Source organism: Cimex lectularius, unplaced genomic scaffold (genome assembly GCF_000648675.2).
Source record: "Cimex lectularius strain Harlan isolate CLEC.00 unplaced genomic scaffold, Clec_2.1 scaffold132, whole genome shotgun sequence".
NCBI lineage: Eukaryota > Metazoa > Arthropoda > Insecta > Hemiptera > Cimicidae > Cimex > Cimex lectularius.
This window is the reverse complement of record NW_019392772.1, coordinates 1,066,816-1,094,751: the sequence shown is the minus strand read 5'-3', so window position 1 is coordinate 1,094,751 and position 27,936 is coordinate 1,066,816. Positions and strand designations below refer to the sequence as shown.

General features: G+C 32.9%; 3 protein-coding genes across 4 annotated transcripts; 2 read left to right on the top strand and 1 right to left on the bottom strand.

The window, feature by feature from the left end:
* Positions 1-998, top strand: LOC106662071 (nuclear pore glycoprotein p62-like). Its single transcript, XM_014385877.2, has 2 exons — positions 1-299; positions 358-998. The coding sequence occupies exons 1-2, from the start codon at positions 110-112 to the stop codon at positions 948-950; spliced, it is 783 nt and encodes a 260-aa protein (XP_014241363.1). The 5' UTR covers positions 1-109; the 3' UTR covers positions 951-998.
* A 3,359-nt stretch (positions 999-4,357) lies between these two features.
* LOC106662305 (probable RNA methyltransferase bin3) lies at positions 4,358-13,144 on the bottom strand. The gene is made up of 6 exons (XM_014386317.2): positions 12,970-13,144; positions 8,697-9,240; positions 6,585-7,019; positions 6,170-6,500; positions 5,879-6,097; positions 4,358-5,316 (listed from the first exon to the last, which is right to left on the bottom strand). Exons 2-6 carry the CDS (start codon positions 9,230-9,232, stop codon positions 5,077-5,079), a joined length of 1,761 nt encoding a protein of 586 aa, XP_014241803.1. The 5' UTR covers positions 9,233-9,240; positions 12,970-13,144; the 3' UTR covers positions 4,358-5,076.
* An 89-nt stretch (positions 13,145-13,233) lies between these two features.
* On the top strand, positions 13,234-25,295 carry LOC106662306 (zinc finger CW-type PWWP domain protein 1-like). 2 transcript variants are annotated; one of them, XM_014386318.2, is made up of 11 exons: positions 13,234-13,677; positions 18,699-18,729; positions 18,795-19,198; positions 20,728-20,928; positions 21,005-21,286; positions 21,497-21,590; positions 21,648-21,838; positions 24,698-24,802; positions 24,872-25,022; positions 25,094-25,137; positions 25,200-25,295. In XM_014386318.2, the coding sequence occupies exons 1-10, from the start codon at positions 13,672-13,674 to the stop codon at positions 25,111-25,113; spliced, it is 1,485 nt and encodes a 494-aa protein (XP_014241804.1). In that variant the 5' UTR covers positions 13,234-13,671; the 3' UTR covers positions 25,114-25,137; positions 25,200-25,295. The 2 variants fall into 2 exon arrangements, 1 of the variants encoding a protein (XP_014241804.1); XR_001339869.2 differs by lacking the exons at positions 25,094-25,137; positions 25,200-25,295 and having other exon boundaries at positions 21,648-21,842; positions 24,872-24,961.
* The last annotated feature ends 2,641 nt before the right edge of the window (positions 25,296-27,936 follow it).

The following is a 27,936-nucleotide window of genomic DNA, read 5'->3' as shown; positions in this document are numbered from 1 at the left end:
TTCTCAATAGCCTCCTCGAAGGAAGCGCAGGTTTTGAATTTGCTGCAGCTCGGAAGTGTCCGTCACGTCGTTTGCTGGAGGGTCACTGCAAGTATTACAAAATCCAAGAATGACAACTACAACGACGACCAGCACGTTGGCGTCACTTTTCACGTCGACGACGACGACGTCCGCTGGTCAACTGACGGCTCCTGCAACGACCAGCACGGCGACGTCGTCTCTTGCCAAAACGACCGCGGAAGCGTCTAAGACGTTGACTCTGACTCCTGCCACGAGCTCCTCTGCCCCGGGACTGTCCAGTAAGACGGTTTTCTTTTATAATACTCATCAAAAGCTAACATCTGAATTTATTTGCAGTCGGCCAGAAAAAGGAAGAGACCAAGTCGATGACCATGTCCCAACTGGACAATTTCCTGAACATCTGGGCTGTTGAGGTGCGCGACACCGAGGCCACGTTCCACGAGCAAGTCGCCGAGATCAACAACTGGGACAAGAAACTCACGGAGAACGGCACCAAGCTCATCGAGCTCAACAAGAACATGGAAAACCTGAAAGAGTCGCAGGCGAACATCAACTACGACCTCGATTTCGTCGCTTGCCACTTGACCGAGCTCAACGACTACCTCACAGACTTAGAGAAGAAGTCGGATGAGAATAAAACCTTCTGCCCTTCAGGCAAGATCGACCAGCAGAGGCGACAGTTGTACGACCATATATCCAACCTCGACGTCGAGATAAAGCGTGTGCACGAAGAGCTTAATGAGCTCATTGAAAGCATGAATCAAGCCTCGAATATGACAGAGGTCCTCAACCCTGTCACTCAGATTGGAAGCATTCTTAACTCCCACATCGCCTCTTTGCAACTCGTCGATAAAACCATCGAGAAAACCCAAAATTATCTTTCTGAATTGACTACCCTTAAAGAATCAACAAATTTAACAAACCGTTAACATTTTATACTGTAATTTCTTAAAATTTTGTAAATATATGCTATTGTTTTTTAAAATAATTACATTATTATTTACCTAACTCATTAATATAATGCAAAAAAAAAAGAAAAAAATATGCCCACTTTAAACTGGGTGAAAGTCCAAATTAGACGTAAAATATCTAATTGGGAAACTAATAAAAAAAACTGTGGATTTTCTGTAGTCTGGAGGTGATGAAACTGTAATTTCATCATCATCTTGATCAATTCTCACTTTTTTTATGGTTTATGGGCTGACAAGCAGCTGAGGTCATTGTTGGCCCTTTGTGTGTGTCCTTTTTGTAGTAAAGCATTTCTTGTTTATTATATTTATTTGCACATTCTTTATAGTGGGCTGATTTTAAGTCATAACTGTCAATTTTCACCAACCAGTTTACGTAATCATATGGTTGTAATTTCCTGTCATACAGGAGACTTCACATCCAACTACCTGTTGCTGTTATGGATGAGGGGTCAAACCATATTACATCACATTTTTTGTTATACTATTTTCAATTAAAAATCAATGGACTGTGCCAGGATTCGAACCCGGAAGTTGGACACCCTGTATTTGAATATCATTTAAACCAGCAGTGAGATCTGCTGGAATGTTAAACGTGTAATTTAATTGTAAAAATAAATTCACCACCACAGACCAATATATTTATGGATTAAAATTTCAATTTACTATTTCAACGTACAACTAGTCAATGACATGGTTGGTGTAGGTTGTTATACGTGTTCGGAAAGAAATTTGCTTCAATGACAATCCCACCACTGAAGAAGGCAAGAATAAAATGACCTAGGTAGGATAGGCAGACCCAGTTGATGATCGGTAATGATCAAATTCCTGGTATAACATCTAAAATAAGAAATCTTTCTTCTGAAAATTCTCATATATGTCTAAATTTTTCCTTAAAAATAATAGGTTAAAAAAATAGTTCTGGATTGAATTGAAGTGACGAATTCCAGCCATGAAGGGTTTACATTAAATTTTTATTATAATCCACAGGCAGATGAATTTTTATTGTAAAAAATCCTTTAATAATTGATAAGAAAATTATTGATTTAAAAATAAAATTATGCCTGTTTGAACATTCGAGAAAAAACCTTTATTGATAAAAAAATTATTGACTATAAATAAAATTATGTCTGTTTGAACATTCAAATAGAAAACCTTTAATAATTTACAAGAAAATTATTGACGTATAAATAAAATTATGCCTGTTTGAACATTCAAGAAAAAAACCTTTAATAAATGATAAGAAAATATTGACTTATAAATAAAAGTATGCCTGTTTGAACATTCAAGAAAAAAACCTTTAATAAATGATAAGAAAATTATTGACTTATAAATAAAAGTATGCCTGTTTGAACATTCAAGAAAAAACCTTTAATAAATCATAAAAAAATTATTGACTGATAAATAAAATTATGTCTGTTTGAACCTTCAAGAAAAAACCCTGTTAGTTTATAAAAAATTATTGACTTATAAATAAAATTATGCCTGTTTGAATGTTCAAAAAAAAAACAACTAATAATTGATAAGAAAATTATTAATTTAAATAAAATTATGTTTATTCCTTGAACATTCAAGGAAATTAAATTATTATAAAATAAGCCATGGGAGCAATAATTATATATTTTGTAATTACAGCAAATTTAAATTTTTCAATTTAACAATAATATAAAAAAAATCATACTTAATTGAACTCGTGGGTTTTAATGTGTGTATACCAAATGCATTTCCTGTAAAAGTTTGTTTTCATCCTGCTTGTAAGTGGTCATTTTTAATTTAAGGCACGCTTCCAACTTGGCATCAGTAATTTGGCTTTTCGATTTACATTGCTGAAATAAATGCGTAAACACGGTGATAGTGAGAACGACAAATACCAAATTAGCCAATTTGATTTTCCCAAAGACTGTGCGAAATACTGGAAATCATGGAGTCTGTATTCTGTATGTCTATTATGTACATTGGCGGGTTTTTTCCCCATTCCAGGACGTCAAATCAGTTTTTATTTGTCTTGAAATTATCATTTGCTAATGAGGGGCAGATTTGAGTAATGATATGTGAGTTTGACATCTACAGAGGACGGGGCAGAATATTTTGGTTACATTTAAACCTTGCACACTTCTAACTGTCACATGTGACACTCTGAGCTTATGAACAACTCTGACATTAGATTGGATGACATAAAAACATGCAATATTTAATTTTTTAAACAGAAACAGAAACTGTATAATAAATTTTACTATTACATTAAATTTAATTTCAGTTATTTTGTTGTATTAAACGACAAAAAATAAATTGAAACTAAAATTTTATAAATAACACTTTAATTTAATTTTACTTCAGAGATTGTGTCCAACTCCATTGTATAACAGAACTATATATTAAATTCCCCTCTTTACTGGTATTGTTTTCTTACATCCTAGGCAGTTCACATAATAGCCTGGTCAGAAAAATATTGTTATTCCATAAAAACAGGGTGGCTTTTGAAACGGGGTGGTTATGTAAATAATTTTTTTCATTCTTGCCAGTTAATACAAAACAGAAAAGGTAATATATTTGGTATTTTTGTGGACTTCCATAAAACATTTTAAACCTTATGAAAAATTATATAGAATGAACATTAATGTTCACTCTAAATGTTGTAATATTTCAGGAGTCTTGCATGGGGAAATTTTAAGCTCGTTATTGTTTTCATGTTTTATGTGCCCATGGAGCTAATTGGGTTGAATGGAAACAAGAGAATTGATCATGCTCTTAAATGTGGATGATTTAGTGATTTTGGCTCATTCCTAGAATAAGATAAATACCCTGTCACAGTATTGCAAATAAAATTGATACCACTGATATTGATACAACCAAGTTATTATCCATAAGAGTAGGCAAAAGGCTTAAACCTCTTGGTTTTAAGTTTGATTATACATTTGTTTATTTGGGAATGGTACAGTACAATTGAAAAAAAAATCCTTCTGAATAAATTTTATAGGAAACGATGCAATTTTTCAAAAGAAAAGGTAAGCCAGGGTGTGTGCTACTGTCTGCGCACGGTTGACTTCTTCACCTGCATACCATCTTAACCTCCACTCTGTTTGTCCAACTACCTGTTAGGCGTTGACAACTTATAGTGAAACCACATTACAATTTTCTTTCAAATTATTACCGATGAAAATTTCGTGAGTTAAGCCTGAATTCGATCCCAGAACCGTTATGCAAATAAGTCAGTTGCACCAACCACTTGGATGGAAGCTCAATCTTTGGCAAGATCGTAGTGTTTAACTTATGTATATATATAAAAAATCAATATTATAAAATTTTATTTTTTTATGAGACATGTTAACGAGTTTAAAATTTAGAATGGGATAATGGTATGAAAATTATACACAAGCTAATTATTTTATTTGATGTCTTCTATTAAACAAAAAGTAACATTTTTGTTAAGGTAACTGAATTTTTCAACACTTAATTTAACTTAAAATCTAAAAACAATGAGAAAAGGAAAGCTGACATCCACATTTTCCTTTGACTTCGGGGGAAAAAAATACAAAATTTTAAATTTACTCGCCAAAATAATATAATAAATTTGCGCACAGTTACTTTACATGATTAAATTGTGTGGAAAAATATCAGTTTTTGAAACTGAACAACTAGGTATTTCTAGCAAATTTTCAAATCCAGCAATTAAAGGCAGTCCCATTATGAAATCATTATATTTGAAAATTTGAATCGTCCAGACACTTTTTTTAACCAGTGACAATTATTGTATTTCATCAACGCCGTTATCCTTAATAAAATATACACTTTCATGATGGAAATGCCGCTTTTTGTACAATTAGATTACACATTCAAATCTACAAATATAATCTGTCTCTTTCTAAATTTACAATATTTACATTTCGACACCATTTACAAAAAAAAAGTAATAAAAAAAAATAAGAAGAAAAGAAATATATTTTACAAAAATATACAATCCACAGCTCTTTGGTGTGAGAAAAAAAGAGGAGATAAATAACAAATAAAAATAAAAATGGTAAACATCTTTTTCTTATTCAATTAAGTAAAGCTTTCTTTATTTTTATTTTTTTTATACATTGTTCTATCAACTAAGGTTTTCAGTCTGCTGCCCTGTGATATCATGCATGGGCTCAGGGGTGACCTCTTCCTGGGTCTCGCTTGCCTTCGCCTTCGTGTATACTTTGATCGGCCTCTGGAAAGCCTTGACTGTGTGGAACGGTGCACCGATCACCTCGCATTTGCTGAATCCGACCTCGGACAGCAAATGCTCGGTGAACATTGACGGTAGAAGCTTGATTTTTGAGTAGTTCCTCCACATGGTCTCCTGTAAGAAAACGAATAGTTGAAAACATTGACTCAACTTATTAAAAATTAAATTATTTTTATTATAGATAGCAAATTGGAAAATTAATAGATGAAAATAAAAACTAATATAGTTTGAAGGATTATTACTATTTTTTAAAATAAAATTATAGGCTCAGCACTACGTAGAACAAAGGGGTAAATTTCTCAATTTAATAGTTAGCCAGGCCAAGTTAAAATCTTCTTGTAGGATTTTTTAAATATTCCTGTTGATTATACAAATGTCTACCCGTAGTGTGATGCGAATGAAGAGGCTCACTCAATCCACATTACAATATGTTTTTGAAAAATTATTTTTCATACAAAATTCCAACAATGCCAGGGTTCGATCCCACAACTGATAATGTAGTTAATATAAAAATCAGACCCCCTGACGCCTCAATCCCCTTCTTGCAAGTTTTTGAAAAGATTTTAGATTGCATAAGTGGAACTAGAAAGAAACTTTATTTTTTTAATATAGGCACTGTAGTCAATCAAAATGGGGAAACAACTTGAGACATTGATATATCACAAATTATAATTACCGTTATGTTCTTTTTATTTTTATAAGAACCCCAGGACTGCGGTTCAAGGATGAGGACACCTCCTGGCCTCAGCTGTTTGTACATGCGGACAAAAGCCCGTTTTAGTCCTTCATCACCCCAGTTTAAATGGAGCCATTTCGTCACGCTCAGACAGAGGATGACATCGAATTGCGGCTGCTCTATGTCGATAAGGACATCATTGTCCAAAACATAATTGCCCTGTAAACAAAAATTAACATAAATAAAAAGAAACAATTGGGGGGGGGGTCTAAGATTTGTTCAACAACAAACCTGTACAAATGAAACGTTGTAAGGAAACATTTCAGAAGATGGTATTCCTGGAACTTCCAGTGACCCGTAGACTAGTGGCATTGAGACAGGGAAATTTTTTGAGTTAGTGTACTTCTTTCTTATATTAGCTTTGGCAGCGTCAATCAGACTTTTGTCTATGTCTAGACCGACAACTTTTCTTGCTTTGAAGTCCCTTGCTAAGCTTATTGTAACGTGGCCAGTATTGCAGCCTATGTCTAAAACATCCTTTCCTTCAAAAACATTGTTCATCTTTGCAAATAGCTTTAGCCTTGGGTCAACTTCTTGTCCTGGATTTCTATAACCATAATACCTGGGAAAAAATATAATAAAAATGTGAAAAGTGTTGCAGTAAAACATAGAAAGAACTTCTAAAGGTTAAGCAAATTAAACCTACCTATTGTAATTTCCATACTGAAACCTCTTGTTTTTTTCTTTGAAGTTTGGAGTATTCTGTGCAGGTCTTGGTGCCTGCTTGCCCCCTCGGAACCTGTGTGTTGGTGCCCAGGCCCCAGGCTGTGGTACAACCGGGCTCACAATTTTGTCTTTTGTGTCGAACACCTTCCGAACTTTGTTCTTTTCTTTTTCTGCAACAGGTGATTCTTTGTCAGCCGGCTTGGGCCTTTTAGTGGCCTCTTTGGGCGCAAAATCGCCCTGTACGACTGGCAGCTCGAGTACGACAGGCTTTGCAGGCATTTCTACAGGAGTTTGTGGCATCTCTTCCTCCACTTTGACATCGACCTTCTCTTCAACTTTCTCAACAGGTTGTACTGTCTCCTCGACTGGAGGCTCTTGTTCTACGATCATTTCATCACTCTTTGACTCATCAGATCTAAAATGAGACATATTTTACAATAAAAAAATTGCTTTTTTACATTAATAATTAGGTATAATAAAATCTTAGTTGTAATTTATATAATTTAGTAACAAATTTCTTTCTTATTTCTTGGATTATCTGAGCACACAGCTGTGCGCTGGCCATGGCCAAGTACCAGCAAGCCACCGTGTGTATCTTTTTTCCCTTTTTTTAAGATATCAGTTTTTCTTGCCCACATATCTCCGCTAACTATTAAGATCGGCTTTTAAAATTTGAAACATAAATTAACTTCAGATAGCTTGGGACATTGTAAAAATTTCTGCACTTAATATTAAGCCTGTTAGAAAGGGGAGAATTTCAAAATTTGCATTTTTTTAAAAATAACAGACTCACTGATCATCAAAATTATAAGGTACTTCCCGAATAGCAAGAAACGTGAAATTCAATAAAAAAAAAAAAGTATGGTTTATATAGGAAGTAAAGGAAAAATGTAAAAATTGCAATTTTCTAAAAATTAGTGGCGCTTTAGTGGGGGAGAATGTAGTCTCACCATCAAAATTATAAAGCACTTCCTGTGTAAGTAGAAACCTTAAATTTGGTACAAATGTAGGTCTTATATTGTAAAAGAAGGTAAGATTCTGCAAATTGCAATTTTATCAAAATTAGCGCCACTTTAGAGGGGGGGTTTAGTCTTATCATCAAAATTGTCGTGTAAGGCACTTCCCATACAGGTAGGGCTTGTATTGTAATCAAAGGGAAAAATCTGAATATTGCAAGTTTCTCAAATTAGCGCCACTTTACGGGCTCTCATAATCAAAATTATAAGCCACTTCCCGTATACGTAGAATTGTGATATTTGGTACAAAGGTAGGTTTTAGATTGTAAGTAAAGGTAAAAATCTGAAAATTGCAATTTCTTAAAATTTGTGCCACTTTATGGTAGATCTAAATGCTTGAAGTCACAAACATCCATCGATTTAAAAAAACAAAAAACATTATGTTTCATAATCAATTGCATGATTTGAATGGGTGGTTTTGGTGGCCCAAATAGTCCTCAGGAATGAATTTTTTTTAAATTTTTATAAATTGTGTTTAATGAATTTTTTTTTTAGAAATGTCCATGATCTGAGCCAGATGATTAATTGAAAATATCTACTTATTAAGAAAAAATAATAAATTTAAGTGTATGTTCTGGGCTAGCTGATTAAATAAAAATACTTATTTCTTTATTAAGAATCCAAATGTTTGAACTAAAAAGTATGATTAATACTAATTTTTAATGATTTTGATCTGCTTATTCTTAATTAAGTCTGTCTTAATTGAGTAAAAAAGTGTATAATCATTACATTGATAGGCTAATTTTTTGGAGGGGATCTGGAACTTGGCTCTTTTTTCACGGTTAAGTTTGTGTTGGGATTTTTCCTCATGACAACTTAGAAATCTGCTTTACCAAATTTCACCATATCAGAATGCAGCTTGGTATTTTATTATCAGTATGTTATTTTTTCTCTCATTGTTTTAGATGTGCTTTGTGATATGAAGAGTAAACAAATCATAATGACATCGGTGTCACCAACATAATTATCAGCAGATTAAACTGTTATCTCAAAAGGAAGGAAAAGTACAACATAAAAAAAAAGAATGGAAAGGAAGACTCATGGAACTGTTGATAAGCCTGAAAAGCAATACTCACTTGAAATCAGCGTTGTCTTCTTTTCCTGAACCTGTTGAGGACCGTTGTCTTTTTTTCTTGTTTTTCTTTTTCACCCTTTTGGTTTGTGATGAAAGGAATGAAGCTTCGTATGCATAGTTGTCTTCTTCGCCTCCTGCTAAGTTAAGTGGGTCCCTTATATTTGCCGGAATTATCACCTCGACTTGGCCTTTCCTATGCTGAGGTGTTGGCAACGGCGAAGACTCTGGCGTCACTGCGTTCATTCTCCTATTGATTTCTTCATCCTGAAAGCTGTTCAGGTTCAGAGGGTCCCTAATGTTTCCGCCTAGGAGGAATTTTGTTGGTGGTATGTGGACTTCTTTTTTCCGTTTTTTATACGGCGGGAACATCTTTCCACCAGAGAAGATCTGCGAACGTTTCTTGGTGAACTTGAATTTGCCGTCTTCCCCCTTCGGCCTCTTTGCGGTGAGATTCGTCTGAACTGTCGGCTGACCTCTCTTCACTGGTGAATTGAGCCTGCTCTCTACTTTAACAACGGCCTGCACTTCTGCTGACATTGTTATCACTGAAAAAACACAGTTACGATTAGACACAGTGAAACATATACATATTTTAACGACATGTAAATTGGACTTCCAAATAAATTGTGAAGTTTTATTCAATCATTTATACTATTTGTTATAATTTGTTTCAATTTTTTCATCATATATCAGGTTGAGATAAAAATCATGATTACATAGATTGATAGTCTCTGATCATCCTCATCAACATATTTCGATATTTCAATTTCTTCAGAGGCTATTAGTCCTTTTATTGTAATTATCAATTTTACAAAAATTATTGCTGACATAGTGTACAAGACTAGGTTGACCACTGATGATCAATCTACAGGTTTACACCTCAATGTCATGAATACAGCATGTAATATTTAGTAAGAAAAAAATTTACCATGATGCTCAGTTAAATTATGATATAAAAGAATTTCTTAACAAAAATCACTTAAAGTCATAAAAAATACACGCAAGTATAGTTTTTATCATAACATTCTTAAACAACCTCAACTTTAAACCTAAAGGTGCCAATTAAAATTTCAATTTAATCGTATTTTAAAACAACTTTCAAGTCCTGTACTATTAAAATTTAATACTACATTAAAAAAAGAATTTCTCCATTTTTTGTTCTATATTCTCAATTGAATAACAACATATAAATGTCATCTTTCACATGTGTTTTCACTTTTTTCTCCCCTCCTTTTTAATATAGGGGTAGTTAACTAGTATAATAAAAGCAAGGGAAAGTTTACAGGAAGAGGGGGTTGTCGTCAGAATATACCCATGCTGAGAGCCTCTCTTGGCAAAAGACTTATTATTAGTCACAAGATGATGACAATATTTATTTAGAAATTTAAAAATAATCAACATGATAAATAAATAATTATACTGTGTTCATGGATTGTATGAATTACGACAAAGAACAATAGCTATTATTTATTTTGTTAATCTACAACCATTAAAATAGAACAAAGATCAAATTGTATTCTTCTATTAGTTTTGTTTGAAAGAAACAAAAATGTACATTTTCATGCATGAATGTTTATCTGTCAATTGATAATATTTGCAAATGTTATATTGTTAGGCGTGCAGAACAATGCAACGATGACCATTGTTTAATTAATCATTTAATTAAAATGCAAAAACCTTTTAATTATTTGCCTCTGCATTGCTATAATCAATTATCCAACTTGCTGCAATTAAAGTGATCATTACTTTTGGAAAAATCACTAGGAAGATTTAATTAAGCCTGTGTGCTTCAGGGACTATTGCCAACATGTTACAAAAATTAATAATGTGTAAATTAATTATAATATTTTTGGAGGTTTTTCAATACTGAAATTTAGTTTAATAAAAAAAAAAAAAAAAAAATGTACATCTAATAAAATAACCGATTTTTAAAATTATTTTAGTTGGTTTCATGCATCTAGATATCATATATTTTTTAACCTTATTTTTGCTCTTCCTAAAATGTTTTTTAAGGTGAGAAATTTTCTAAGAGACACATTGTTTTTTAAAAAGGGGTTATTTTATTTCATATTTTTCTTTGACGTTCGGGCTATTTTTGCCTCCCCATCATCAAGAAAAAATATCCCGAAACGTCAAAGAAAAATATGAAATAAAATAACTTGTTTTTGAAAAACACACGTCTCTTGGAAAATTTCTCACATTAAAAAAACCTTTTAGGAAGAGGAAAAATGAAGTTTAAAAAAATATATGACAACTTTTTAAATAAAACCCTCATAAGTAAAAAGTTTTGTGTTTTGTATTGTAAATATATTTGTTGAAAACATTGAATTTCTTATCTTTTTTGTATGTGTTTACAGCATATCTTTAAAATAATGGACACTTCAACAACTCTAGAAAAAAAATGATGAAAAAGATTTGAAATTAATTGTATTGTTCAAAATTAGTAAATTGACCAATGATTTGATTGTCATCTTATCGTACTCGTCTAACTATTATCGTTTGTGTTCATCTCACAATCAGATCAAAATCAAAAGTGACAGATATAAAAAATATTTTACAAAAACAAACATGCATTATGATTAAAGGAAACTCTTCATTTTGAAAACTCTTTTATTGAGACTGGCTATATTCTCCTGAACATTTGCTAAATTTAAGAAAATTAATTGATAAAATTATGTAGATAAACAGAAATAGTGCAACAAAAATCGGGCCTATATTCTCTTGAACACTGGCTAAATTGCAGTAATAAAGAAAAAAATGCTAACCTCTTTAGTAACTCTAATATATATCATCAACTAACTTATAAAGTTGTATAAATAAATAATAATAATGGAACAAAAATTTTATGAAACCAGGAATAATTTAAATTTAAATGCGAGCTTGTCGAGAGTTCCTATATTCTCTTGGCCACTTGTAAAATTTAAGAAAGAATAATTGATAAAATTACTTAGCTAAACAGAAATAGTGTTTATCTCTAACCAGAAACAAAAATCGGCCCAATATTCTCTTGAACACTGGCTAAATTGCAGCAAAAAAGAAAAAAATGTTACCCCCTTAGTGACTCTAATAAATATCATTAACTAACTGATAAAGTTGTATAAATAAATGATCATAATGTAACAAAAATTGTATGAAACCAGGAATAATATAAATTTAAATGCGTGCTTATCGAGAGTTCCTATATTCACTTGAACACTGGCTAAAAATAAGAAAGAATAATTCATAAAATTACGTAGATAAACAGAAATAGTGAAACAAAAATCGGCCCAATATTCTCTTGAACACTGGCTAAATTGCAGCAAAAAAGAAAAAAATGTTACCCCCTTTGTGACTCAAATAAATATCATTAACTAACTGATAAAGTTGTATAAATAAATGATCATAACGGAACAAAAATTGTATGAAACCAGGAATAATTTAAATTTAAACGCGTGCTTATAGTGCTTGCTAGTTACTTCAACTCTGGCTAAATTGCAGAAATAAGGAAAACATACTTACCTCTTTAGAACCTCTAATAAATATCATTTACTGCCATAAAATCTTGTAAATAAATATTAATAATGAAAAATAAAATGCATGAAACCAGGATTAATTTAAACTGAAATACGTGCTTATCGGGTTATGGATTTGCTATACTCGCTTGAACACTGGCTAAATCGAGGAAAAAAAGAAAAAAATGCTTACACCCCTAGTAACTCTAATAAATATCACTTGCTGACTGATAAAATTGTGCAAATAAATAGTACAATGGAAGAAAAATTGTATGAAACCAGGAATAATTTAAATTTAAACGCGTGCTTATCGAGTTGCTATATTCTCTTGAACAACTTGCTAAATTGCTGATTTTAAGACAATCAATACTGAGATAAATCATAGACTAGAAACAAATTGCGTGATTTATTAATAAATATTTTGTACAAATTATGTATACGGGTTGTCATCGTGGCAATTACTGGATTTATCATGCGGTTGGTTAATTGTGCAATCTTTGCGCCTGGCATTCAAGACAGGCTTCAAGAAAGTCTTTGTGACATTGCACAGAATTTGTGAATTATTTTTTGATGAAAATTACGGCCGAAATACTTCCAAACGCGGCGTGGGTCTTTGAAAAAAAAATTCAAAAGTGAGCGGGAAGACCCGTGTCGCTACGAACCCGACTGCGCATGCGCCAGCCCAATCAAAATCCGCAAGGTTTCAGGTAACATGTTTACACCCAGTAATAAAGGGGAGACAAAAAGGGAAAAATTGTCCGAAACAGTTCAAATTCGACTCACCTCGTTTCTCACGGCTAGCCACGCCGGCTAGCACTCGGCCCAAACGTTAAAAAAATTACTCAGAGAACGCACGATGTTTTCGACGGACGCTCCCGTCCCGATACGACCTCTCTCCGACGTTGTTGTTGGTTTAATGGCGAGGCGAGTTTGGCCACTGCGACTGCTCAGTCCGGCCAACTGACGACGACACGTACACGGCAAAACCATAAAACTCGACATCAAGGAAAATTAATATAATTTTTCAAAGCACAGACTCCCGTAATCAATAAAGATAAACTTTAAATTACCAATACAATACAATTACCATATTCGAGGAAGAAAAATGGGTTTTAAGTTTATTGTCGAATTTCACAACGATTCACGAAAGCCTTGTCCAATTTACGACATCGATCTACTTTTTGACTTTTTATCAATCAAACTTTATCAATATTAGGGGGAAAAAGTTGAATTTGTTTATTTTGGAGGTACTTTTTTTTGCAAACTTGTGCCTTTGTACATGTCACTGGCGTAATCTAGCGTTTTGCCTCAAAATTGTATTCTCTCGTGGTCCACCACTTCGTTACCGGTCTCCATTTTAGGTGATTTATTCCAGCCGATTCTCAACTCTCAAGATCTACTCGCTTAAACAAAAAAAATTATATAAACATATAAATATTATATTGTTATATAAAAATCACAAAAAGCGACTTGAAAGAGAAAAAAATGGACGTGAGTTTTTCTTCTTTTATACAAATTTTTAAAAACATTTCAGTTATCAAAAAACATGTTTGTACAGGTCAACGCAATTGTTAAATTTTTTGTTGATTCTTTAATTCCCAAAATTCGGACAACCGGGTGAAACTGAATCGATCAAACCGCGTTTCTAGGCGATCAACAAGTGTCGGCTAGGGATACTGTAGACCCAACGTTCCCGAGGCAAAAATTCCACGAAAGAAAAAGAAAATATCCAATCCAAACGTTGTACTGTATGAAACATCAATTATTGTTTTTAATTTAAAACGACGTAAAATGTTCAAAAACTTCGTGGGTTATCTTCTCGTACGTAAATTACGTCCTAGAATGTCTTCGAGTCCGATTCTTTCGAATTACTTTTATTAAATCTTGTTGTTTCTTATTTTTTAATTTAATTTTAATAGTTTCATGTTTTTCTTCAATATTATACATTTTTGCCTTGTTAATTATCTTCGAACTTTCGTCTGTTTTCATTGTCGATTTTAGAAGTGTGCAGCCATTTTGGTTAAGTGCTTGCCTCGTGCACCGCCGCACGAGGTCAGAATGATTTTACGATTTCATGTTATTGTTTTTATAGAGTCGTATTACATTTTACGGCTATAAAGACAAATCTAAATGTTAAAAAAAAATATTAAATGTCGAAATTCTTTTTTTCGTATTAAGAATTGGACATTTTTGTTTATATAATTAGGAAAAAACGGTATTTACATGTGACAAAAGGCGGTAGTAAATCCTGTTTTAATGCCGTCAACACGTCAGTAATTAAAACTCGATTTACAGTTAGTAAAAAAAAGTCAACATCGCCAATTCAATTAGCGTAATAATTTAATTACATTTAATAATGAATACACACTAAATTTTTAATGATCCCTAATTTCATGTAAGACAGCAAAAACTTCACTGTGTAACTGTAATTTTACAAATAGTAATTAACTTTAAATAAACGAAGTTTTTGGACTTAACAATAATAAACAGACCATACTGTTAATGTAGTGGCAAAACATAAGATGCTTGATTTTTAGGTTTAAAGAAAAAAATGTTATCAGGTTAAATAAAACTAATAAATAAGAATAAAAACAATTCAAACTATTATGGAATGAGTTCTTAAAGCATTGACTTTCTTTCCAACTGCTGTGCCCCAAAGTTCATCCAAATCCTTTCCATTGAGGAGGTAGGCACTATCTCAGATCTCGGGGTGGTTTTTAATAGGAATGACAATTAATTAAGGTTTTTAGTTGAGATGAAAAAAAGTTAATGGCACGAGAGGGATTCGAACCCACGACCTTCGGCTAGATACGCCGCTGTACCACCTGAGCTATCGTGACTTCGATACACTCGGACATCAACTTCCTATCTCAACCCCACCTTATGAGATTTCCCTCCTTTTTGCCATTTTTCAAATGTCGTGTAATCGGTTTGGATTCTCGACGACAATTGAAATGGCGACAGAGAGCTTTAGTGAAGTGTACTTCATTTTTAAATCATNGGCGTAACTAGCCGAAGGTCGTGGGTTCGAATCCCTCTCGTGCCATTAACTTTTTTTCATCTCAACTAAAAACCTTAATTAATTGTCATGTATTAATTGGTCAAGCGGACCACGAAAATAGTGATTTAATAGGAATTGTGATTTTTGGGACCATATTCATGCCATTACGAATAAAGCGTTTAAAAATTTATTTTTTGTAATCAGGCAAACTATTGACTTTTAAGAACCCTTTTAATAAAATTGCTTTACCAATCACTGGTGCACAGTCATCTAGAGTATACCAGTGTTGTTTGGTCATCGGGTTCATTAGATGGGTCTCATATGATAGAAAGCATACAGAGAAAGACCACAAAAAACCTGTTTTACAAGAAATTTATAATCCCAGGAAGTACCATCATTGCCCCGATGAGGCCAGGCTTGCTCTAGTAGGCCTTCTCTTATTGGATTTAGGATAAGCGTTAACTACGGACCCATGAATTATTTTGTACTTCACAGCACAGGACCAAATACGGGTTAGAGTTTTCAATCTCCACAGCTGTACATAACATAAATCCGGTATCTGTGACGACCCCCTTCTCCTCATCCCTATGGATTTTTAAAAAACAATATAGAACAAGCTTTTTACAATGTTGACCTGATTGTTAAAAGTGTTGGCCCTTCTTTATTATTTATTTTTATATCCTTTTTTTTATAGTTATATTATTATGCTGTGTTGTTTGACTGTCCTATGCTTGGGTACCTGACCTGTTTGGGCTGTTAATTAACTGTTAACTTGACTAGCCTATGGCCTCTGTTCAAAACAGTCCTCTACACACACATTAAAAAAAAAACAAAAAAACAGTATGTTGTATATGTAGCTTTTGTGCAGGTCTATCGATTTGTGCTGTCGACAAAAAAGTGTAAACAACAAATTTTCAAAACAAATGTATATATTTAAATTTCCATGTGGATGGAAAGCTGCGAGCCTAAATTTGCCAGTTGTTTGCTTTGTTTTCGACAGTATGTCTTGAAATCAACCCTCGATTCTAAGACAGAATTAATGTGGATACACCTGTGCCTTGGGGGAAAATCGATTAAATTTTGAGTTCTAAGATCTTTGCCTAGCCATCTTCAGTTGTTTCAACAACTTCTAAGAACACAAAAAGATTAAAAAACCATATGTGAAAATCATAGTAAAGTAAGACTTTCTTAATGTTAAATTTACCAATTATAACTTCGTAGCTTTTACGAATTCACATGGAAGACTATTACATATCGACTGTTCTAAAGTTATTGAATTCGTTTTCCATATCGTCTTGTTTATCAGTTTGTTTATATGTGTGTAAGAAATTTTATTTTGTCAAAAATTCAATTATTTTCAAATATATATAATTTTTTTTTAACAAGGGTATTTCAATTATGAGGTTAAAAAAACTCATTTGTATGTTGGCGGATTTGAACCCGGGCCTTTAACTCAAAAAATTCAATGATGAGCGTCATGTCAACGCCTAAACTGTTATGGCCACCAATGCCTCAATCCCCCAATGCATATAACAGACCAATCTAGTGAGGATAGGCAGGGCAAATATGATTCAACATTACTAAAAAATATTAAGTACATTAAGTGAAAGTAAAAAAATAAATAAATAAATTGAATTCAGATTAATTTATCCATGTACAAACACTAATTTTCTTTTCCTGAAGGACTTGTATCATGACTCTCTGCAGAAAGACACATGGATTTTCTTATTTCAATTTTTTTGTAATCGTTATATTAATTACAATGTAATTAAACCAAATTTAACTAACAATTTATTACCTAGTTTTATTCTTAATAATGTGTGTTACCTCCTCTACCTTTATAGAGGGCTTTAAGTCTCTCCTAGGCATCGGGTTAATAAGTGATAGGATTTTGCCTTGTGAATCACATTCATCAACAAGAGCGGTTCAACTCTTTGAGGCGGTGAACGATGTCTAACCTGTCTTTTTATCATGTGCTGTAAGTGTTCTGCAGGATGCATGATAAGGCGTACACACACTAAGCAAATCTAGGCCAATGAAAGGCCAAACGAAACTAATACTTTGCGGTAAAAAAACAACTGATGTCTGTTTCTTGACAGAGTCAGCAGGTTTCTGTTTCATTTTTTCTCAATTTTTTATTTATTTTTGCGGTGGTCAAATTGGCAATGGTATTATTTTCCTTAGTTCCTGCCTATAGCGAGAGAGGTCGATTTTTGTTTTCCTGGTTAAATGTTGATAAGCTTTGGTGATTGATTGTAGCACCTGGTGAATTTACTGTTTTTTTGGTTCAGATTTTAGTTGATCAACTGTAAAGTCAGTACCTACTCTATTGGTGTTGGTTCTTACGATAAATTTTGTTCAACTTAAATTTGTTAACAAAAGAGGAACAATTGTTATCAACAAGTGGAATCATAAAAACTTCTTTTTAAAATTTTTTTATTAATTTAAAATTACTTTGTTCAAAATGAAGTCTTTTATTCATTTACATGTTCCACTGTTTACTATATTTCCTTTTCATTTATGTAAACAATGCCAACAGGCAACATAGCACTGAAGAAACATGAAAAGATTGTAATTAAAACTAAATCATCAATTGACATAAAATTGTACAAGTTCTAAAATTGCTCAATTTTTAAATAAGAAATAGACTAGTAACTTAGGAATTCATAAAAAATAGTTTTGAAGTCATGAGCATATAAATTACATAGCTAAAAAGAACGTTTTTACTCACAAACTGGTTTTAGTAATCCGGACTTTGGGCAGAAAATAGTAGATAATTTGCATAATTTAATGATGAGCATTTTCTGCTTGAAATCCGGATCAAAACCAGTTGTAAGCAGAACCATCTGTCTCAACAAATTTTAGGAATTCTTTTCTGCTGGAAGTATAAGCCTATGGTCTGTCCGAGAATGGCACTCTCAGCCACTTAGAGATAACTTGTACAAACTAGAATCCAAATGAACAGACATTTCAGCCATTTAAAGCAGATAAAACTTAAGAGACAAAATTACCTCTTTCAAAAGGCCACAAAACCACAGGAAGTGATTTAATCATGGAGTAGATTAGATCTGTCTGAGTGTGAGGTGCACCACTTCTATCATGTAGGACTATTGTGCTCCTTGCTCTTTGTATGGCTTATAAACTGTCAACTAAATTCAATTTAATATTGTATACAATTTTTTATGAAAATAAATTTAAAAATACACATTTTATTTTACAGTAAATTACACTAAATTTGATTCTAAATGTTAAAATAAACCTAAATTATTTTCTTTTTTCTTCTCTCTAACATGAGAGTACTGCCTTTGATTTTTTTTTTCTCGCCGTATTGGGTTTGTCTTCTCTTTCACATCTGGAAAATTAGTTTATTAGAAAAATGTTACGTTGGCATTTAAGATGTGTCAGATATGTTGAATCAATTGCCTGATTCTTGAGTTATATTTTTGGCTTTATGAAGGTTTTTATTGATATTTAAGTCAATTTTATTTATTTTATTTTTTATTTCTTTCAGCGGAGCAGATATTATCCTGGGATAAGAGAATGTAAGAATAAAATTTTTGTTGCTTTATAATTAAATTAAAGTATTAACGGTCTTTTACCTTTGTAGATCAACATTCTGAGTTTGATATTGGTGAAAATAATTTAGATATTAATTTACCAGGCAGTTCAAGAGACCAGTTTTTATCCAGTAGGCATGATTCACACTCCCTTCAACATTTGGAACTAGTGAATGCCATTTTAAAAAAAGAGCGAAAGACATTCAGTAAATACTTCAATTATCCCGATGATACATGTAGCGATAAGGATTTTCAAGAATGCAACGATGAAAGGACTGGAGTAAAAAGGAAACAGAAATATGTCAATGTGGATTATGAATTGTCTATGGACAATGAGAAACTTCCTTTTGAATCATATATGGAAAGGATTAAGGAGCACTTAAACCGCTCTCACACTGTCCGCATCATTGAAAAATGTACTTATGAAAAAAATGGGCAGAAAAAATTGTTTCAGGTCAAATAGCCAGATTTGTTTTTTATTTAATACATTATACACTTTTTTTTGAAGGTTTATTTATTTTATTTTTTGACCTTGTGTTGCTACATTATCCATAGAAATAGACATGCTGAGAGAACAGCCCCGACCAGGCAACCATGGGCACTGCCAACCTGTTAATTTTCCTTTTAATCATATTTTGAATTTTGATTTGGAAATTGGATAAAAAACATATATCAAAATAATTATGGAAAAGTCCAGATCTCTAAGACCTCTCGGCCAAACGTACTCAGGAAATGATTATTTAGAGATCTTAAGATGCGGTCTAGTTTATTGAGATCATCTTCAGGGACTGGGATTTATAAATATTGTTCAAATTATACCAATACATGTAGGATATGAAAAAATGAATTTATACAATGCTAGACATTTTAGATTCGGTCGAAGTATTTGTACTCACTCAAAGTGTTTGTTTTTTGTGTAGATATGGCATGATTGTGTGTCATGTTGAGAGTGCCAGTGAGATATTGCTGTTTTATGTTTATATACGTTGGATTTTGAAGGGATGGAGATGGAAGTAGAGATAGAAAAACATTTTTATATGAGGAGTCGGCTTCTCTAAACGTTCTATATGAGGACTCAATTCATTCATCCTACATGTATTTGTATAAGTTATAACTATGTTTATAAATCCCAGGCCCTGAAGATGATCTCAATAAAGATCGAAACGGCACGATAAAGAAAATGTTTTTCTTAACCTATGTCACACCAGACGTATCTCACGATCTCCAAATAATCATTATAACACCACACAGTATTCAAGAAACCTGATGCCTCTCACCCAAAAGACAGCAGCAACCAACTTGACCACTCATAGAACACCCACCCAATACCACACCCCACCGCATGACCTCAGATTTCTCTTTCTATCCTAAACAATTGATACACAAAAACAGGCATTAATAATAATATAATAATAATAAAAATAGCAAGCATCGTGTAACTATACTCTTCATTGCTTATGTAATGTCCAACAAAATTTTTCTCTCCCTATATCTAGAGCAAGGGATTGTGGTCCAAGTCCTCAATAAAGTGAATGTTTCTTATAAAAGATCCCTTTCTGTTTTATTATATGTAATGACAAATGCCTTAGCCCTAAGCCTGGTTACTATTGCACTCTCTTTTTGTGACCAGGCCAGTTTTTAGAAGTAAGAATGCTTATTTAAAAAAATATTAAGTTTGCATCCTGAATTGGGATATGGACAGTAAGAGTTTTACTTTCATAAATTGCCCGTTTTGTAATTTACTGAAAAAAAATTGTATTGGAACCTTTATTCTTTTACAATTAAATTTGTTTGCCAACCAAAATATTAAATAATTTCTACCAGACTTTAAATTACGTTTTTTAAGCTTTCCAAAGGCTTTTTGAAACTGACTTCTCCAAGATCGATTTACAACTTATAATTTCCATAGGCATATGGAATTTTCATTATTCTATTGAGTTCCGCTGAGTTTTTAAAGGTTAAAGTGAATAATTTTTTTTTCAGGGTGTGCTGAACAAATTGAAACAAGACAGCCATAATTTGAGAACTTTCATGCAGGTAGTTAAGAATTCATCAATTTCTACTTTAAAAGAAGAAAATGGGCCCCAAAAGGATTTATTATATGCAAATGGAAAAAATGCATCGACTACTAATGAAGGGAAAGAAATATTGTCGGGCAGTAATTTATCTTCTTACATGCCTGAGGTGAAATTGCCATTTTATAAATATTTCTTAAAGTCCAAGAGCTAATATAGATTTTTAATTGTGCATTTAATTAAAGGAAAGTTCGGATTCTGATCATTCTGCAAGTGAAGAAACTGATAATATGCTTGCCTTTGATAAAAGAAAACCGATGCAGAAAAAGTTCAAAGGAGTTAAAACTAGGCGTCTCCTTCCAGACAAAGTTGCTATCAAACAGAAATCGCTTATTTATGGTTTTGGTGCGCAAGTAAGGCAGCTGTCGAAGGATTTGGAACAATTTCATAAAAAGCGCTTTCCAGTTGGCCTCAGCCCGAGGGACCGGCTGCTCTGGCTGCAAGAAAATCGAGACACAGGGATTTGGGTAAATAAAACATAAAATAACAAATTCAATTAATTATTCTTTTCATCTAAGGTCTTGGTTGAGGTGAAAAGAATAATTAATTAAAATAATTAATGTGGTCAATTATGACCGCTAAACATAATTATGTCAATTTTCTCAATTCTATTAATTATTTAAATAATTAAGTTTAAATATTTTAAATTATTAAATAATAATTATTGCAATCAACAGGTTCAGTGTTCTGATTGCAGCAAATGGAGATATTTGTACAGAGTGAAAGATGCATTGGAAATCAAGCCGTTTTGGGTTTGTTCGATGAACTCTGGTAAGTATCATTAAATTACGTTTTTATTACAAAAAAGTTAATTTGTAAAAATTTCAGATTTTGATTTCAACAAATGTAGCATTCCTCAGGCGGCCAGTTTTGACCCAAAAGATCTCATCGATGCTGACTACAGTCCTGGCTCTGTTGTGTTAGCCAAAGTAAAAGGCTTTCCTTGGTGGCCGGCTATCGTTGATGACAACCCCGAATGTGAACAATTTTATTGGTTAAAAGAAACTTCCAATGAAGTAGTGAGTATGTCTTTGGCAAAGCAATATATCTGTGTGCGTGTGCATGCAGTCTAGAATGTATGTAATATACAAAAACTGTTTTAACAATGGTGCCTCGATTAATGGCATTCACGTCCATATCATACAGATTAATTCATTGTCCCTAGATATGATACACAGAATTTCCAACTTTTAGACCAATGAAGAGTCCCATTAGACTTGGAATTATGTTGTTATCGGTTTCAGTAGGATTTATGCTGATATAGTGGCAAGAGCTTTTTTGACTGGTTCTTTCTGTTAAAGAACTCCCATCATAGTTCCCAGCTGTCCCGGCTCTCTTGGAAAATCAGTTTTATCTAGTTTGTAACATCCCTTATCCCAGCTTGCATGCAGTCTTATAATCATGTCTGCCTTTATCAAACAAAAATATTTTTCAGCCTTTTTCTCTGTCTCCAGGTCATAAACAAGTTTTTATCCAGCTAGATAAAGAATTTATTTGGTCAAATTTTAGAATACATTTTGCAATGTGCATAATAAATTAAGCAATGGATGTGGCGGAACTTACTATTACTTTTCATTACCAATTTATTTACAATTGTTACCAATATTTATTTAGAAATCGATTAACGGTCACTAATCACCACACATTGTTACCAATAATAATCAGGTCTATGTTTATTTAGCTTATTGATTAGGCTAAATGTTATACAAATAATGTAAATAATAGTCTTCCCTCTCAGCAACAAATTCTATGCGGGCGTCCAAGGAAATGCCCCCCAGATCATCAACGACCATCATGGAATGCCACCTGAGGAACCATTCAGTATGGGGTGTACCTTTCCTGAGTGTCTCACGAAGTACTCCAGTCTGAATATTTGAGGCCAACTTCTTACCTCATATGTAAAGAGAACTCATCCCCAATCTTCCAGTGTTCTATTCACATGTTCCCGGGTGAATTGAAGCCTGGTCGTTTTTTGATCTGTGGTAAGAAGAGGCCCGGGTGCCAGGCCCTGTGGTTATTTTCATTGTTCCTTCTTCTTACAGTCCTGGAAATCAAAACATTTCAGACTTGTTTTATCAGATTTCTTATCTCATTTCCTGTAATGCTGTGGTTTGTGCCTGATGACGGATGGCCTAGGTTGACCCTGTCCTTGCCTTCTAGTGTGAAGCCCTGTTTCACAAGGCCCTCTGTGGTCTCCTGGCGACTTCTTGCAGGCTGTATTTTTAATATAGTAATTTTAAGACCCTGACGCTGTCATGCTCACTCAAATGCCTGACTTGAACCATTGGGGCCATTTTTGACCTTTGCAGGACCAGGACCCTTCTTATTCTCTCTTTTGACCTTTTAGCTAATTTGTGAAGGCTGTAAGGCTGTCTCTACCTACTTTATTTGATGTAGATCCCATCCCAGTGTAGTCCCAGATAGCTGTTTTCGAAAAGTTAATCTATTTTTTTTTTATTATTTATTATTGTAAGGAATAGATGTTACTGAAGCGAAAGGACCTATTACGTATTTTACAAATACATCTATTAGGAACTGCAACACATTTTTATATTTGCACAAACAATAAAATTGACAAATTTTTTGTAGTTTTATATAAAGTGTATATTAATAAAAACAAATAACATTATACACACATAACGTTTTAAACATTGTTTAAAAAATACAAATCACCCATATAATTCTAAAGTTTTGCCCAAATCTGCAAATTTGTCTAACAAACTAAAATTATACATTAACAAAAGAAACATTGATACAAGTAAAACTATAATTATGCAAAAATACAAATATAAAATTATTCTAGATACTAAAACTAAATACAGTTATTAAGTGTACACAAATAACTAACTTATGTTAAAAACATAGCAATATTGAACTCGTTTTGGAAACATGACTAGTTATATTTGTGATCTTCCCGAAAGCAACTAATTAGGTTGATTTGATTAAGCTTGTTTTGATTTTTTGGTATTCAGTAAAGAAGATTCTTCAGTGTAAAAACCAGACAAAAACAAAATTTATTCCCTGTTATTTCTATTCAATTGTAAATCAAGCTTCAAAAATGATAAAAATATAGTTGTCTCGCTATGCCTTCCATTTTTCTGGGTTCACACTCCCGGGACTTGGTTGTGGTTCTGCCATCTCGCAACATTTTCGATGCATGATTTAAAAAAGTAATAATGCATATAGAAGCAATGGTACAAAAACGTAAATAAACAAGAATAAAATTTTTACAAAAATTCAAGATTGTTGAGTTTAAAATTTTTTTTTACCTTTTCAGTGTTCTAATAAAATTTATACTGTTAAAATAAAAGTATATATATATGCTTAAACTTAACTTAAAAAAAAGATTAAAAAAAAACAGTAGGGAGTTAGATTATAATGGTATTATATGGCTGGCAAATCCAGTGCCCCTAAACCCCGAAGTAAAAGAGAATCGAGCAATAAGAGCCGACACCACATCGGAAAGAAAAGTAAGGGAGTGAGTGCGCCGATAGGCGTAAAGCTGTCTGACTGGCCAAACCTCTATTTGTGTAGTTACAGTAACTGAAAGCTTTCTTTTTGCGTAGCAGAATGGAAGGGCATAATGCTACTTTTTGTGCAATCAGTACAAGAATATATAAAGGAAGTAAACAAAGCATTATTTACTGTTTATTTTGACTTCAATAGCTCCTAATTACCTGTAACTAATATAGAAAGATAATGGACTTAATTTTAAAAAAAATAAATAAATTGAGTGGTGCGTTAAATTTGTCCATCAGTGTTATAGTGAAATCTTTGCATTAAAGGATTGTATTTTTGTTAAACCCTGGTTTTTTATTATCGTTATTTTTTTACATTTATCAATCCAAATTTATTTTGATTTAATTTTATACTTACAGAGTTTCTACCATGTTGTATTCTTCGACTCTCGTAAGAAGTGTACCAACGCATGGGTCGATCTCGACTCAATAAGACCCTACATTGAAACTTTCATGTTGTGTTTTGTAAGTTATTTTAAAAAGTTATTTTTTTTACATCTCAGTTTTCAGTTAAATTAATTACTGCTTCAACAGCCATTATCGCGTAACAACAATTGCTTGTACAAAAGGCGATTAAAGTTTGCAAAAATCGAAGCTGAAAAAGCGTTGAAGATGGAATGTGCTGATAGGCTTTTGAATTTTGGGTTTTTGGCCAGGTTTAAAGAGTCTACCATCAATTATAAATGTAATTATTTATTAACCAATTATAATAAAAATTCTGTTATTAATTAATTGGATTTTATGTTTTGCTTTTAGCTGAAAATAGTCAACTTTAAAAGAGAACCATGGTTATCAATAAAGTTAGCATTGGTAATAATACACTATTTATTATTTATAATTTTAACTAAAATTTGTTTTTCAGGTAGCTGTTGTTGTTCCAAATTAAGAATGTAAAAAAAAAAGTATCCAATTAGGTGGTACAAGTAATGTTCTTAAAACTTATAAATTGTGATACAATGTTATTTAAAGTTTATCAATAAAAAATTATTATTTGTCAGTTTTTCTTTTTTTTTTGTTTGAGCAGTGTTGTAAAAGATCCACTTTTCATCCCCAGTTATCAATATTTTTAAAGATGAGTTGTTGCATTACATTGTAGGAGGGAATCACAAACGGAGATGTGGTCCAAAAACATGTGAGGAATTCATTGCTCTAATAGACAACATATTCTATCTACATTAAGGGTATCTGTGATGTTTTATTTGTGACCTAAGCTTGAATTTGGCCATGAACGAAGGATGATCAGAGCGCTTTGCGTCTTACAAATTAACATTTCTGCTTCTGAAACGAGCAAATCATAGTGCTTTCTCCTAGAGCTTCATCACCATGCGACATTTCCAATTCTCCTAGAATCCAGGTGCGGTTTTTTTCTTTGCAGTAATTGGGCTTACCATCTTAATTATTGCGACAATTGAATATTTGATAATAATAATAATAATAATCCAGCTCCTGATGCTAAAAATGCATTAAAAAACACAATGATGAAAAGAAAGTGGCAATGTAGGTGGGCCAAATCAGGAGAGAAATTGCTCATGCATCAAGGGCACTGTTGATGGCTCATAGGGTAAGACATGCGACGTTTGCTTAATTTTGAGCCAAAGCCTATGTGAGTGAATGGTATGTAATTGGGAAAGAATGTATTTAAGAGTGAATGGATTTGGCTTTAGGAACTGAATTGCTTGGGACTAAACTGTCCTAGCTGTTGGTAGCACTTGGGGTCCATCCTCCGTGGCTCAATGGATAAGACCGAGGTCTGACTCTGGACTGCTTACACTAAGGGTGGGTGATTTAAGGATGGTTAGGGATGGCCTGCCCGTAATTCATTGTAAAGTGCAAAGATAGAGGTAGGATCAACTCTGTACACTTTTATACAGTGGAAACCCGTTTATCCGAACTCTGATTATCCGGACCTAGTTGTTAAAATATTTTTTATAAATTTTTCATATTTCTCAATGCATGTGTATTAATTTTTTAAAATTAAATAATTCAACTATGGGACTTTTAATTCGTCGTTCGAAATTCGTAAAGGCCACCAAATCAAGACCCTTCCACTAGTCACACATTCAAAGTAAATCGAAATAAAAAAAAAATTTAAAAAAGGCGTATTCTATTTTAAAAGACTAGAAATTTTGTTCGTATGTTGGCTTCCATTGAAAAGGTTTTTTTATTATATATATTTTTAATAGGTACTTTTTACATATACATTTTTTGAGAAACGTGTGTACAGACTTAAACAAAAATAAAACTAATAAAAACTATCTATTACTTTAAATGTAACTTAATATATGAATAAAAGTGTTCACTCTTATATGTATTTTTTCCCGTTTTTATGACGATACTAATAAAATCACAATTTTTGGATTATCTGGACAAGTCCCGGTCCTTTCAAGTCTGGATAAACGGATTTCTACAGTGTATATGTTCACGCATGTACAAATTTGAGCTTTAAAAAAGAAAGATTAAAAAAACCCTATATAAAACGGAGTGAACAGATGTACAAAAATAACGAAAATGTCCATTAGGACAAGAATATTATCAGTACCTGAACTCTGTGAAGTGAAATTTAATTTGCAACGGGAATTAGAAGAAAAAATTGAATAGTAATGTAATGAGCTCAAAAGGTTCAGAAATATTTCGTAAACTGCTGTCTCAGTCACAAGTCATGTTGTTTCTGAATAGCTCAACTGATCTTTTCATCAAATTAATCGTTACTTCCGAGTGGGTCTTGTTTACACATTACTATGGGAAAACAGCGCCAAAAATGAATGAATGAAATTTCGAAGAACTCACTCAAGAAAGGCTCTGGCCTTGCAATGCAAAACTTTAACTACAAATATTTTTACAAAAGTTCTGCCGAATAAATGGCTCATTTCACGTGAGACCACATCAAAAATTGCATACATCTCTCTCGAGGTTTGGTTATGTTGAACAGATGCTTATAACGGCTGCTGCGATAAGCCAGTCGACCGACCTTATCTATCAATGGGGAGAAACTTTTTTTCCGTAGACTCGGTTTACGTTTTTCTACTGCTTTCCGACCATTATGATAAGAAAAATCCGAGTGTGGGAATAAGTGATTGGTTCTATTGTAGCCTCCGGCAGAAGAAAAATTTGTTTTGGTGAGATAACGGCTCAGTCAATAAATCAATCTTTTACTCATAATTTTTTGTGTATCTAGGATGATAATCTATTGGACGTTGGTTTGCAGTTGCTTTTTGTTCGCTATTCTCGCCACGTCCGATGGCCATTAGACAACGGTATGCTAACGAGCGTTCAACACCGAAAATGCAAACCATGAGGTCTCACCGTACGTGGCGCAACGTAGATGGCATCAAAGGGCGTCCAGTGTAGAAGGCATGGAAGGAATGAATGAAGACGTCTTTCGGATCGAATTAGCATTCAATGGTAAATTGCTGCAGCACGCGAGCTTCGAGATTTGGGCTGACATCTGCTAATCGGATACGAATCGCTCCAGGCGCGTCCGATTAATTTACAACCACTGGGTACCCATTTCAATTTGAAAGTCTTCCTTTCAGTGCCTTATTCGATTTTTAGAATAGGTTTTTTGATGAATCATTATTATTGTATAAAAACAAAATCTT